The sequence below is a fragment of the Chenopodium quinoa genome, unplaced genomic scaffold (genome assembly GCF_001683475.1).
Source record: "Chenopodium quinoa cultivar QQ74 unplaced genomic scaffold, ASM168347v1, whole genome shotgun sequence".
In the NCBI taxonomy this organism is placed as follows: Eukaryota; Viridiplantae; Streptophyta; class Magnoliopsida; order Caryophyllales; family Amaranthaceae; genus Chenopodium; species Chenopodium quinoa.
In genome coordinates this window covers 1625897-1641070 of record NW_018744290.1, presented here as the reverse complement: position 1 = coordinate 1641070, position 15174 = coordinate 1625897, and the positions used below count along the sequence as shown (strand labels likewise).

At 34.5% G+C, this 15174-nt stretch overlaps 1 protein-coding gene across 2 annotated transcripts; it reads left to right on the top strand.

The window, feature by feature from the left end:
* The first annotated feature begins 201 nt into the window (after positions 1-201).
* Positions 202-14171, top strand: LOC110695187 (protein TONSOKU-like). 2 transcript variants are annotated; one of them, XM_021872406.1, is made up of 20 exons: positions 202-1906; positions 2593-3387; positions 4713-4889; positions 5001-5092; positions 6466-6564; positions 7454-7914; positions 7991-8034; positions 8173-8283; positions 8669-8816; positions 9612-9731; positions 10351-10451; positions 10580-10703; positions 11184-11296; positions 11574-11685; positions 11886-11990; positions 12072-12138; positions 12222-12342; positions 12433-12603; positions 13292-13409; positions 13497-14171. In XM_021872406.1, exons 1-20 carry the CDS (start codon positions 1634-1636, stop codon positions 13967-13969), a joined length of 3825 nt encoding a protein of 1274 aa, XP_021728098.1. In that variant the 5' UTR covers positions 202-1633; the 3' UTR covers positions 13970-14171. The 2 variants fall into 2 exon arrangements, with proteins under 2 accessions (XP_021728098.1, XP_021728097.1); XM_021872405.1 differs by having other exon boundaries at positions 1035-1906; positions 8146-8283.
* Positions 14172-15174: the final 1003 nt, after the last annotated feature.

Below are 15174 nucleotides of genomic sequence, written 5' to 3'. Positions count from 1 at the left end.
ATTGACAAATTTTTCTGTTTTTTTTCGGGTCGGGTACCCGTCCCGCTAAAATAGCAGTTTCATGGGCCGAGACATGGGACAAAATCTTTGCTAATCTCGGGTACCCGGATACCCGTTAAAAAAAAAAGCAGATCAAGCAATTGAAGATGCAAGAAAATATGTTGAAAATGCCTAACAGAAGCAGAATAAGCTAAATTAGAAGCTGAACAAGCCAAAAAAAGAGGCGGAAAGCTGTTAAGAATGACGTGGACAGAAAAATTGCTGAGAACAATGCAGTTTGGGAGAAGAAGTTTAGGCAACTTCTGGATTTTCTTGGAGCCGGAAGTTCATCGGATACCGATATAACAAAGCTAACAACAAGAAGTCAGCTTGCTTATAGAGAACTTGCTTTACCAAAATACATAACTTGAAAATAAACTAAAAAATAAACAAATAGAAAGCACTGGACATAACAAGCAATTAAGCTATCCTAAGTCCTAATTGATTCTCGCAAATCTTAGCATTGTGATAAATGGAAGATTTATAACTTGAAATAAGATATAAAACAAGTTTTTGGTACAAACTTATTTACAAAAATAAATAAAAAAAATAAAATCCGGGACAGGACACGGGCCGACTTATTAACTACCCGAAGATCTAGGTACCCGGATATGAACACCCCTACTAAGGACACACGACCCCAAGAAGACACTAGATGATTGGAATCATCTACTTTGCTTCTTATTAGTCAATTTAGTTAGTGACATACACGATTCTCTTCATTGACTCTAGATCATCACGAGTCTTTATGTGACCGACTAGTGATCGTATATATATTTTTGAACAACATTATATGACCCTAAGAAGCATAACCGAAGATCATTTGAGCTTAGGACATTAGGTCCAAATCTCCGAAAATATTAAATTTCGTGTACTAGAAACCTTTGCATTTAGGTGCTTCCTAAAGTTCCCAAAGGGCCATCGAATGTTTACTTGGTACTCTAAAACATTTCATTTATGCCTTGGCCTACCCTTCGTAATCATGTTTTAAGATATCTTACCTTGACCTTAACTTAGTTCTTATGTCCTACCTCATTTACTTAAAAATTACTAGTATCTAGTATATGTATGTATTCAATCTAAACTTTTACACAAAGTACATGTAAACAATACTCCTCTCATTTGTTTATTTGTACTAAACACTTTTACCAATCGAAGTATAAGCATAATTTTAATCATGCATACGTAAAAATAAAAAATTAATATACTATATCTATATATAAAGACAATACTATCGAGTATATCGACAGTACTCAAAATATAATCAAAGAAAAGGACGTAAATAATGTAAATTTGCTAGCGCCTAGCACTTAAGTATAATAAAAAAAAAAGGGGCAAAAAAAAAAAAAAACATTTTCGGGAGAGAGCTTACTCGTTAGGGCTTCATTCTTCAAAATTCCAAGTGACAGCCCATTCTTACAAAAATGCAAGAATTTGGCGCGAATTTGAAATTATTTCACACCCAAAATCCCACTCTTTCCCTCCTCTTCTTGTTCACTTCCCATCCCCAAATCAAAATTGCTGAATTCCCAACAAAACCCAGAAAAACCCTAGAAAATTTCTTCAGAAAATTTCCCCCAATTCAATTTCTGAAATGGGGAAGAACGATCCAGAGCTATCATCAGCAAGGAAAGCGTATAGGAGTGCAAAAGGTATAGGGAATCGCAAAGAAGAAGCTAGATGGGCAAATGTAATTGGTGATCTTCACAAAAATAGAGGTGAATATTGTGAAGCCCTAAATTGGTTAAGGATTGATTATGAGATTTCTTCTGCTTTTTTACTTCAAAAAGATCGTCTTCCTTCTTGTCAATCCATGGGTGAACTCTATTTGCGTCTCCATGATTTTGCGAACGCCCTCCGTTATCAGGTATTTTTTTCGGGTTTTCGCGGTTTTGTGTTTAGAAGGGATATAACCCGATTTAGTCGGCTTCCGCATGGTTGATGTTGGTAGTATTATGAAATTTGATTAAGGAAAAAAATAGGATTTTTTGACAATTCTCATTTCATTTTATTTTTGTTGTACATGTGAATTTAGGGGGTTTAAGTTCATAGAATTGATTAAATTTAGAATAACATTTTCTTATGCTTTTGTTTTAATTTTAATTGATTCATAAATTAGGGTTTTTATTTTGGATATGTTATTTTCCTGCTTTTAAGTTTTTTTTCTTCATATTAATAATAAATTTGATTTATGCAACAATAGCTCTTTGTTCTTAGCAAAGGTAGTTTCTTTCAATGGTAATCTTATTTGGGTTACTGGCATTCTATAATTATATTCTTGTTCATTGAATTTTGGTTGTGTAATGTTAATATTACTAATATATTATCTAACTAAGATGTCGATTAGTGAGTTATAGGAGAATTTTATGACATTGGAAGATGTAAGCTTTTGCTAAATGAAAGTATTATTCAAACAAGGGCGTAGTAAGTACTGGATTTGATTTATTCTTTTATTGTTGATTGGACTAGAATTAGCTTGGAAGATACTATGAACTACCAAAGTATCTTTTGCTAATACTTGATTAATTGATTCTGTTTTCTGTTATAATGTAGAAAGAGCATTTAGAGCTAGCCAAGGATGAAGAAGATCTGGTTGAGCAGCAAAGAGCTAACACACAACTCGGACGTACATACCAAGAAATGTTTACGAAATATGAAGATCATTCTGCTCTTCATAAGGCTAAAAAGTTTTTCAAATCCTCTATGATTCTTGCTAAAACTCTCAAGGAAAATCCTCCAGACTCTAAATCCTCTTTTCTTAAGGAATATATTGATGCATATAATAATGTCGGAATGCTTGAAATGGAGCTTGATAACTTGGAAGAGGCTGAAAAAATTCTTACCAAAGGATTGGAGATCTGTGATGAGGAGGAGGTGAATGAAAATGACGAGGGGCGCACCAGGTTACATCATAATCTTGGATTTGTCTATATGCAGCTAAGAAAGTGGAACAAGGCTCGAGAACATATCAGGAAGGATATAATGATATGTAAAAATATTGGCCATCGCCAAGGAGAGTCTAAAGGCTATATTAACCTTGGGGAACTATTTTGCAAGGTTCAGAAGTTTGACCAGACCTTGCGATGTTACCAAATGGCTCTCAAACTGGCAAAATCTTTGGAAGATGAATTTGCTTTGGCACGTCAAATTGAGGAAAACATTCGAATTGTGAAGGAATATATTAAAGTGATGGAGGATATAAAAACAGAAGAGCAAAATTTTAAGAAGCTTAGACGTAGCCTGAACACGGCCAAAGGCACTTCAAGTGAAAGAAAGTGTTTAAGGCAGCTAATGAAGTCTCTTGATCTTCTTATTGATAAAGCCACTGTTGTTTCTGCTTGGGAAAAAGTAAGTATCTAGTGTAAGATTCTTCCATTGTACTTAATCCCTGAAGAACATACTGCAATTAGTTGATGTATATGAAAATTTACTGTTTCTGCTCTGAAGATTGTCTCTTTTCTTCTTGATAATGGCCTATAGGGTTTATAACTAAAAAGTGGGGGATTTATTTCACCCGTATATTCCAAGAGCCACAATCATACGTCTCAAGCAAGTTTCGGGCTGTTGAGTAGATTGAGGGAGTTTGCTTTGGATTTTGTTTTCAAATCATTTTTGATGGCATTAAAAACTATATTAATGCATAGAAAGGGCAAATTATCAAAAATTATTGCTCAAAGAAAACAAAAAAATGGAAAATGACATGTCCTGCTATTCTTAACTGTAAGGTAGATTTCCTTGGAAGCTCCCGTAGGCTATAGCACAAACCAATAGGTAAGTTTAGTTACTGTCCTCTACTGTTAAAGATAAAGTTCTTAGAGACCACCTGAGAGCATTCTAAATTACCTCTATTGTAGCATAGACCACAAGAAAGCAAAAAGGCATCATGTAGCTTGTAGGTGTGCTTTTGACTTCCAAGAAGTGAAGAATATGTTTGGTGTTACTGTGATAACAGAATTGTATCTTTTTGTGTACTTTTGTTCACTTTGCTTACTTACTATATTTGTCTTAGTGTCCTGCCCTTTCCTCCAGTTCTCCTCTGGAGTTCTTTGTTTTGATCCACAGATGGTTCTTAAAATTTACCATTGTATAAAATGGGGCACTTAGGTGCTGAAGGCAACATGGGTCATACGCCTTTTTGGTCTTGGTGAGGGTGTGAGGTGTTTTCAGTGAAGCACATACACTACTTTTTTCCAGATTATTTTCTCACTTATATCAAGCGTGCCTCACTTGTGCTCCTTGAGCCATTTTATACATTACTTTTTATTAAACACAGAAGTGATGGAACAATTAGTTGCATCTTTCTTCTCTCTGCTATTTTTTCTTCATGCAAATGGAGCTTTAGATTATGCTGTTTGTTTCTAACTTAACTGCTTGATCTTAAACCTCTGGCTGGAAAAAAAATCTAATGCAGGTCAGCAGGTTACATATCATTTTCTTACATCTGTGCTCAACTAGTATACACATTTGAACATGAACTTGTGCTGGAGTTGGACTTGAAAATCACATTTCTAAACTTGGCACTTTCTTCTAAGGATTCCTGAAACACGCATAAATAAAAAGCCAATACTGTTTTTACTCATTAGGGTTGTGGAAGCTACAAATACTATTAAGCTTTTTTTATGTCTAAAAAAATATATATTTATGTTATCTAACTTTGGTTTATTGTCTTCTAGCATCGAGAATTTGCAAAAAAGAAGAAAAAAATTGCAAGCGAACTAAGTGACAAAGAAAAGTTGGCTGATTCATATTTGGTTGTTGGAGAGTCATACGAAAAGCTTAGGAATTTCCAGAAAGCTCGTAAATGGTATACCAAAAGTTGGGGTATTTATAAAGTGATTGGTAATCTGGAGGTTAGTTTTAATATTTTTTTTACAAGTTGTTTCAGCTGTCCATTTGCTCAACATGTCAGAGGTACGAGTTTGCTTTAACCTTCTCTCACAAATTCACAATGGTGATTTCAGGGCCAAGCAATAGTAAAAATCAATTTGGGTGATGTTTTAGATTCTGAAGGTGATTGGCAGGGTGCCTTAATGGAATTTCAAGAAGGTCATAGGTATAACACTTGATCTCTATTCTCATTCGGAAAGGTGCTGTCAGACCTGATATTTCTTGCTGTAGATCATTTTACTTAAGCAGAGACTAATTTCTAATAAGGTGGAAATCCATACATAAAGAATTCACATGTGACTTTTTTGAACAAAATTTATTTTTCTGATGTGTTACATATAGATTTATCTTGTTTGTTTGTTTGTTGTGGATGACAACAATAACAACAGCAGCAGTACTGAAGCCTTATTCCCAATGATGGGGTTGGCTACATGGACCAAAATTTTATCTTCTATGGTCGTCAACCATGTTCCTGACCCTCTATTCTCTTCTATCAAGTACTATATATTTATGTGCACTTATGCGATATGTCCAAACTCTTTATTTCATACTTATCTCCTTCCATCTAAGTCATCTTCGGTCTCCGTTGGCCTCTTCTAAGATCCTCATGACCTTAACTCTCTACTCTCCTTACTGATGCATCTTATGATCACTCACATGCCTAAACCAATGTAACCGTTTTCCCCTTATTTTATCCTTAGTTTTTTTTAACCCCAACTTTTCTCCTAATGCCTTCATTCCTAATTCTAACATATGCATCTCTGATACTCCCATCTTCCTAATATGATCTTTCTTAAAAGCCCAACATTTTGATCTATATGACAATGCTGGTCTGATAATCGCCAAATAGAGTTGTCCCCTTTAACGTCAAAGGTATGCTTCGGTTACACAATACCCCATTTGCTGCACTCCATTTTAGTCATCTGGACTTAACCCCGTGGGTCACATTTTGGTCAATTTCTTTATTCCTCTGAAGACTTGACCCAAGGCACTTAAAATACTCACTCTTGGGCAACTAATCTCCATTCCTATGAAGAATCATGCCAAGGAACTTAAAACACTCAAATGTGGGAACCTCCTTACCGTATATGGATGTAAAATTTGAAGATATATATATCCAGGCTTGCATGTTCATATCTTTCATGTTTTCCAAACAATATACTACCTCCGATTATTTTATCTGCAACTTTGGAATTTTTTATGTCTCACAAAGAATACTTCAAAGTTGCACATAAAAAAATCGGAGGTAGTATATTAGGTTGGGTGTTGGAGCTTGATTTCACGCACCTTGCCTAGTCTTTCCTAGTTTTTCATTCTATACATTTTAGACTCATGATTACATGATTAAATCATATCAAATTATCAACTTTGGCTACATTAGTTGCTACTAAAATATTAGGAAAACTATTTGCGTAGACCTTTTGCTTATTGAATATTGGTTAGTTGAATGTGATAATAAATATCATATTGGGTCTTCAAATACAAACACAATGATTATTTTTGAGTATCTATATGCTTATTATCTATATTTTGTTGCAGGATTGCAGCTCAAGCAAAGAAAATTCCTACGCAGATTTCTGCCTTGGAAAACATGCATTACAGCCACATGATTAGATTTGATAATGTTGATGAAGCTAGGTATTGCTGTTCATCATGCATGACCATCAATAAAAACAAGTTTCATTTGAATATTATGTCTTTTTTCTCCAGTGGATTCTCTATTATCTAGTCTAGAGAAGTGCTTCAGGTTTACTTAACTACTTTGGGTAGAAGATTTTTCTGCTTATATGCTACTCTTTGTATGAGATAAAACAAACCTGGATGTTTAATTATTCTCAGCCTTTATAGTTAGAGGGTGTGGAATGGTTATGTCTTGATGTTAAATGACTGGAGCTCATCCTTTTACTGTTTGTTTGAGCTTTTGCAGCTAAAGTTCGGGATGTTAAATATTACTCAGCTGCTGCAAATTGCTAAGCCTGTAACGCTCGTCTCGTACTACTAACCCTTTTGATTGATGGATTTGTGTGAGAAAGGATATGAATCCTATTACTAACAAAAGGCAGAGAGAATTAATAATGATAAATAATAATGGCTTATTTGATTTTCTGGCCAAGGGCAATTTATCTGTTTTGCAGACTTCTCTCTCTCAAACCATACACTGCAAAAGAAAACCGCTTCCCTTTTTTATATTTCCTTTCACCTTTCCCACTTATTTCCTCGAATGAATTTGAGTAAAGAATGAAGTTTCTCTAAGGAACTGATGGAGGAAAGGAGAGAGTATTTTGAAACAAAAATTCCTTCAATAGTTATTAAAAAGTTCATATAGCTGACAAGATAAAAACGCTTATGATTGAGCTGACTTACCATCCACAATTTTCTTAGAGCCATTGGAGGGTGATGATGTGGAGCAGCTAATGTTGATAAATGACCTTTTCTAGATGATGCTTTTCTTAGTCCTTAATTAAAGTTTGGGTTATGTATAGAGTGTGGAAAAACTTATTTCTGTAAGTGACATTGTGCTTTGTAGGAAGTTGAAGCTTGAGATAGAGAGCTTGCAGGCATTATTAAACAGTGAGCAAGAGCCACCTAATGCATTGGAAAATAGCTGCTCTGAAACAGAAACTGAGGGAAATGATAGTCTCTCTGAGGACAGGTTTGTTGACTGTGGATCATCTCATGGAAGTGAACCCCTTCCCGTGGGTAAATCTATTTCAAGCCTTGAAGACCTTGAAGATGATGAAGTTTTGAGTTCACTTTCCCGCTGTAAAAAGTTGCAGAAGCTTGAAACAAGCAACGACAATGGGGCTAAAAGAGTTTCTGGGACTGCTGAAGCATCTCCCAAAAACTTACCTGATTCACTAAGAAGTCCGTTGACCACTATTGGCCGAAAGCGTGCTCGTCTAGTCATTTCTGATGATGAAGAGGATGCACAATGCTCAAACAGAAGCCTGGATGCTACTCAAGAGGATATTGCTACATCAAATGAATGTGGGTACTTAAGTATTTGTGCTTTCTGTTACTTTCATGATACTGAGCACTAATCATGTTTCTTAACTACTTACAGTAAAGAGTAGAAGCAATCATCTTGATTCAGCCCGTGACCAACAGGTAACTTTGATAAAAAAAAAATAATAAAAAAAATTATATCATGCATCTATTATAACAGTAAGAGCCACAGACTAAATATTATTCTCTGTTCATCTATCCAATTTTTAACAGGATCTTGTATTGGATGGCTGTAAACAGGACACCAGTTCTTGTAATCTTGTGAACCATGAAGAAAGTTCGTGTTCATATAAATCTAGCAAACCTGAAGAAGCTGCTCACGGGAATCTCAAGTCTCTAGCTGACAATAAGGTATTTAGGGCACTCGTCTTAAATACACGTGTTACTGATGTGTTGAGAAGTTTTAATTTTCATCTTTGATTAGCCTAAAATCCTAAAAACTAGTTGCATAGGTATCTGATCAGCCATGCATATATATATATATATATATATATATATATATATATATATATATATATATATATATATATATATATATATATATTAGCTGTAGACATTTGTAGCTCCTACCCTGATACCACCAATAAGGCAGGAATAATTATGAAACGGATCAAGTCAGTTAATGAGATTTCAAATTGAGCATGCATGTTGTAGCTATTAGTGTAGATCAGTGAACATTCTTGCATGTATATATGTGTATATGTTAAACTTTCCTCTACCTTTTTGTTTCTGTCAGTACGGCATTAGAATAAAATTTGAAGATGCCTCAGTGTGCATTGAAGCAGAGCCAAGTGTGTTTGCTGGTGAATTTGATATTGAAGCCTTGAAGTTGCAAGCAGCCTGTTCTTATTACTTGCAGTTATCTTCACAAAGGAGGTCCAGTGGTAAGAAAACCTTGATTTATTCTTGCAATACCATGATGATTATAGCACCCAAGAAATTTAGGATTTAAAACTTTATGACTCTATAGAGTTCATTGTTAGTCAAATAGAATTTGTCCGTGAACGTTTATCGGTAATTATATTCAGCTCGTTTCCACTACCTATGAATCTTTGGGGTAGGTTCTGAAACCTCATGCTGTGATAAAGAGGCCAGAATTTAATGTGTACTTTGCACATTATATATATTTATAGTGTTTGATACTGAAGAACTTTGATCAAACTTAACCATACAACCACTTTTTGAATCTCTCTTTATCTTAATAAACAACTCTTATTGCTTGTTTGGCTTAACTTTAATAGGAGGTTAGAAAGAGCCTTTTTGAGTACTTGTTTGATTGCCATAGTTAGGTAGAATAGGGATCTAAAACTTCAGTGAAAAGTGGAACTTCCCACAAGACATGACAAAAGTACATAACCATTGGGGTAAGTTGCACTTCTACATGAATTCCTTGAAAGTGCAAATTCCCTAGTGTCAACTATATATGTGAATGCTATTTCTTTGGATATGGGAAATAATTTCTGGGAAGTGCAGCCTCATGCACAAATTGATTCCTATATGGCTAAATAAACTAAAGTGTACAGAAAATATAGCCATATAGGGATATCAAACTATAGCATGACACACTTTCACATGCCTTTTATTATAAATTAGAGAATTCATAGGTCTTGCAGTGATCCATCTTTAACTTGACAATATGAAGATGGCTGTTTCAGTAACACATTTATGCTGTCAAACAGGTCTGTTGCCAATCATTGACAATTTGAAATTTGGGGAGCAGATTCTTGCTACTGATCACACAATGGATACTCTTTTGATTGAAGCTCAAGCAGGAGGTTCAATAGAAGCTTCCATTAATGGTATGCTCTTATAGATGATCTTCATGAATGCTCATCTTGTTTTTTTTTTTTTACTATTAATTAGCATGACACCTTAGCTTGATATATGTGCTGATTTTATTCTTTGCTTACTACATGGCTTGTGTAATTGTATTTTTCAATTTTGAGGTGTACTGTGTTCTCTGATGCAGTATTCTAAGAGGTTTTGCCTTTCCTCTTTCCTTTTATAATACAGAATAGTAACTGAGATTTTTATTGCATGAATGAAGCATATTGATGACATATACTATACTGTGTTTTACACATTTACTACCCGACTTTGCTTTGAAGAAATATACACGAGTGACAGAGAAAATGAATAAAAGGGACATTCTTTTATCTCTATTTGAGTACTAGCTAACCAATATTGTTGAAAAGTAGTTCATTATATTTCTACCATACTGTGAAAGTTCTTTATTGTTCTTCCAATTCTACTCTTAATATACAAAATGTCCTACTACTCAACTGATCACTCCTACTCTCCTAAGCTGCTTAATCTTTAGTCTCTTTTGCACAGTACAATAATCCTTGCACATATTTAATGCTATTATGATAATTGGGGGATCTACCAGCTAAACACTTGTGAACTAAAAATTGACAGGATGGGTGCAGAAGAGATTGATAAAAATGTATGTTGACTGTTGTCAGAGATTAGCTGAGCCACCTAATATGAAGCTGCTAATGAAGCTGTATAATTTGAAGGTGAGGACGTACTGAGCTGTTAGAAGTGAACTACCTTATCCCCTTTCTTATTCGTTGTCTATATACTGTAAGGGGTAAAACATGAGCTCTCATTTGTTTTATTCTGTTATTTGCTTGTGTTGTTGCAGATTTCTGAGGATGAAGTCATAGTGTCTGATTGTGAGCTTCAAGATATGTCAGTAGTTCCTCTACTGGATGCTTTGAGTGCCCACAAGACTATTTCCATGTTGAATCTTTCTCATAATATGTTAGGTAACCACGTTGATACTCCTGCCTATTCCAAATTTTTATTCACTGACACTTGCCAATTATGTTACTCTATGCCTGTAAAATGTCTCTCTCCCTTACCGAATTAAAGAGTGGTTAGATTTATGCAACCTTATACTTGTAATAATATAGAGCACATTCTAATTAGTTCTTGATCTGATACTCTACAACTGTTAGCTACTGCACAACAAATAAAAGTGTACACGTTATCATGAGCCACTTCAATTAAGTTCGTTATCATTCAAAGTTACGAAAGTCAAAAACGCAAGGCAATAATAATGGAACTTTGGAAGTGAGACTGGATGGTTGAAGAAAATGTGAGTCACAAGACCCACAACTCACAAATTTCAAAATTAATATATTTGGGCAGAGATTTTTAATCTCTAAAATTTGCTGGTCAGATCTCAAGTTGATTGTTGTAGGCCTGGTAGCTTTTTTAGCATTTAATCTGTTTTCTGCCTTCAGGGAATGCAACAATGGAGAGACTAAAGCAAGCATTGACATCATCAGGTCAAAAGTATGGGGCCTTGGTGTTGGATCTGCACTGCAATTTGTTTGGGCCAACTGCTTTATTTCAGGTAGAGTATTTTCCTTTTATAGATTTCGTTTAGTAGTTTTCTGCAATTAGAAATGAGGTATAGTCGTAGACCTTTATTTCATTTTGGAAGACAAAAGGAAGTTTCTATACTGTCAGTAATCAAGTTGCCATAAGAGAACAGTTTGTTGTGACGTGAGAAGATTAGAGGAGCCTTCTGGGCAATGATGTTGCATCACTTTGCCCAATGTCTTTAGTCTACATTTGATTTTTTTTTTTTTTTAAAAAAAAAAAAATTTAATTCTCTTGTGTGTTTTCAGATTTGTGAGTGCCCCGTGCTCTTTAGTCGATTAGAAGTTCTTAACATCTCAGGAAACCGTCTGACTGATGCCTGTGGAACTTACCTGTCCACCATATTGAATAATTGCAAAGGTCAAACTTTTTTTCTTCTTTTATATGTTCTGATTTTGTTTTAGTAACTTCATAAATTAATAATAAATATGACATGGAAGGTTAGTAGTTGATCTCTTCTGCTTTTGCTTGGCTGTTGTAACTCTGCAGACGTTTTTAGGATTTGGAGACTATATCTTCGTCTAATACTCAAATCAGTTCTCTTTGGTTTTCTATTGCAGGTCTTTATAGTCTGAATATGGAACGATGTTCTATCACATCCAGAACAATTCAAACAGTTTCTGATGCGTTGGATTCTGGTTCTGTACTGTCACAGCTTTTAGTTGGTAATGACTTGGTCAAGGTGTAATGTTTAATACTTTTTCATCCTTTAATTGAACTTCTGACTTAGTTTCCTTTTTTGGCAGGACATAACAACCCTATATCCGGTAACTCTTTATCCAACCTACTAGGGAAACTTGCAAAGCTTGAAAGGTGAAGTTTCATTCTTATTTGCGATTGTCATTTTGAATTCTTAACTGAGATTGAAGTAAATTAATCTGTGTAGATATTTACAGGTTTTCAGAACTGAGTCTGGATGGCATAAAACTTAACAAACATGCATCTGACAGCGTTTGTCAACTTGCTAGATCTTCATGCCTATCAGGTCTCATGCTTGGTGCAACAAATATTGGTTCGGTGAGTGATTATATCTTCAAATTTGATCATGTTATATTGGTATTGCCATTGATCTCCTCACACCATGCCTTGGCTGTTGATAACTTGCAGGATGGAGCTTTAAAGCTGACCGAATCTTTGTTCCATGAGACCCAAGAGCTGGCAAAGTTGAACCTATCATATTGTGGCCTTAGACTGAATTTTGTTGAAAGACTAAAGATAGTTCCTGCAGTATTGAATATACTGGAGTTGAACCTTGCTGGAAATCCCATTACGTCAGAGGTTTGCTTCAAGTCAACATTAAGTCAAGTCAATACATAAATGTAGTCCATATATCTGTTAACTGTAGGCCTTCAGTCTATAAACAAGAATTGATCAACTTCTGGATTGTTTTAATGGATACAACAGCAATAAGTGAAGTATAAATTCTATTGAGAGTTGAGACTAGGTATTAGGGAGTTTCAAATACATGCAGCACTACTCTAACTAGCTAAGGGTTACTACAGACTTTTAAATGGTATATGCTGATTAAATATCAGTTTGGTCCTTAAATGGATATTGGACTCACTTTTTCTAATTTTGGGAGGGTGTAAGTCTTACTGGCGTAACTCAAACATATGTACATTACATTCTCTTGGGATTGAAGGTTCTAGGAACCAACTTTGGGCTTCTAATTGGGTTTAAAATTAGAAATAAAAATAGAGTGGTATGTGTTTGGAACTTGATTCTTGATACATGTATGTGTATTTGCTCTGTTTGGGAATGAACTTTTCTGTTTTATTTGATACCTGAAGGCTCAAAAGAAGTATAGAGGGAGAAATCAGAAAGGTGGGGGAAAAAATCCTTAGGTTCAAGAGATAGAGAGATCCCTGTTCTGTATTTTGTTACTGGTGCAGCCAGCCTACCAGTAGATGCATTTGCTGACTAGGTCATAAAAAAAGCACAAACTCATTAAGAGTTTTTACTGCAGGCTGGAAATGCATTGGCGTCAATACTTGCGAATTCAGAATGCAGTCTGAAGCTTTTGCTGCTTAACAAGTGTCACCTTGGTCTCACTGGGGTTATCAAAATCATGAATTCACTTGCTGGTTAGAGTTACTAAACTTGCCCTTTTTTCATCAAATTCTATATCCATTAACAAACTGATGCTTGACTTATTGTTTGATGTCTTAAAGAGAATGAGTCTCTCGAGGAACTCAATCTTGCTGGCAACATTGAGCAAGAACAACTTCAACATATTGGAAATGATATTACAGGCAATAAGAATTCAGAAACATTAGGCTCTAAAAAAATATTTCAAGATCCTGCAGGTGAGCAACATGAAGAAGACACATTTAATCAGCTAGTCGTAGCTGATAGCTACGAGTATGATTCAAGGGCTGAAGATTCAGATGCACTACTTGCTGATACCTGCAATAGTCAAGACAATCAAAGGATTAAGGAATTATCAGCTGCCATAAGCAATGCAAAACATTTGGAGTTACTTGACCTCAGCAACAATGGCTTCACAACTCAAGTAGCTGACACCTTCTACACTGCTTGGTGCTCTTCTACTAGAGCCGGTGTACCTCGCAGGCATGTAAATGATCAGTTACTTCACTTGTCTACACAGGACAAGATTTGTTGTGGCCTAAAACCTTGCTGTTGAAAGAACTGATACTGCATCACATCATTCATTCACCTGAAATTTTTATGTTTGAATTTGTATATTTTTATAATCTGCACCTGGTAGGATTAATATTTATATAAGACTTAACATTCTTTAGGACATTAGGATTTAGGAGCCCTTTGCAATGCTGTATATAATACAAGTATATGTTCAGTGAAGATTGAAAACTGAATTCAGTGAAGCATTAGTATAGTAAATTGCTTGATTAGTCTTCACATTATTGTTTTTTTGTTTCTGAAGGCCCAGTCTTAGATGTCAATAGTCGATACCATATACAGCCAATACAGGGACCTACTTGTTTAATTAGCACAACAGATTTAATAAGTAGATTTTTTTTTTTTTTTTTTTTTTTTTTTTGAGAGGTAGAAAAGTTATCTTAATTTAAGCATTACTCCGTGTTATTTTACACCTCTATAGTCAGTCTATAGTATTGAGTATAAAAGGAATGTTTTGTATCTTTATTTTAATATTTTGTACCATTTTGGGTATGAGTGGTAATTATATGTGATCAATGGATAAATCAAGGCCTTTATTCATTTTGGTTAATATGATCATGATAAGCAATTATAAAAAAAATCAACTAAAGTATCATGACTTGTTGCCAATATTCTATCAAAACTCAAAAGGTTTTGTATAAATGTCAAATTATATTACATTAGTGTGTTCTATTCTTTTTTTTTTTTGGAAATAAGTGTGTTCTATTCTCGTGATATTTACTCAGCTTAACTTTTCTAAATTTATCTGATCTTACTTGAAATGATTAATTGAACTATATTATTTGTAAATTGAACTCGGTTAACTCTTATTAATTCTTGTTAAATCTTATCAGGGTTTAAAATTGTTGCTTTGTGAGATTTTTGAGTGATTTAAAATGATCAAATTCAATGTAAAGATGCATGTATTAGTCTTTTTAAACTAATAGCTCCTGTTAACAACTACTAGCTGATGCAAATTTCTTTGTGTATGCATCAAAGATAAAAATAAATAAATAAAATAAAATTTTATCTTATACAAAAGAGGAAAAACTATGATTTACCATAATCATGCTCGAATTTCATTATAATTATGGCAAAACTAAAGTACCTTTTACCATTGACATTTAAGGGTGTCCTCCATTTGCGCAGTGAATGAGCTGAATCCTAAATTTCATAATTAAATTGGATAATCCATTATTTTCTATGATT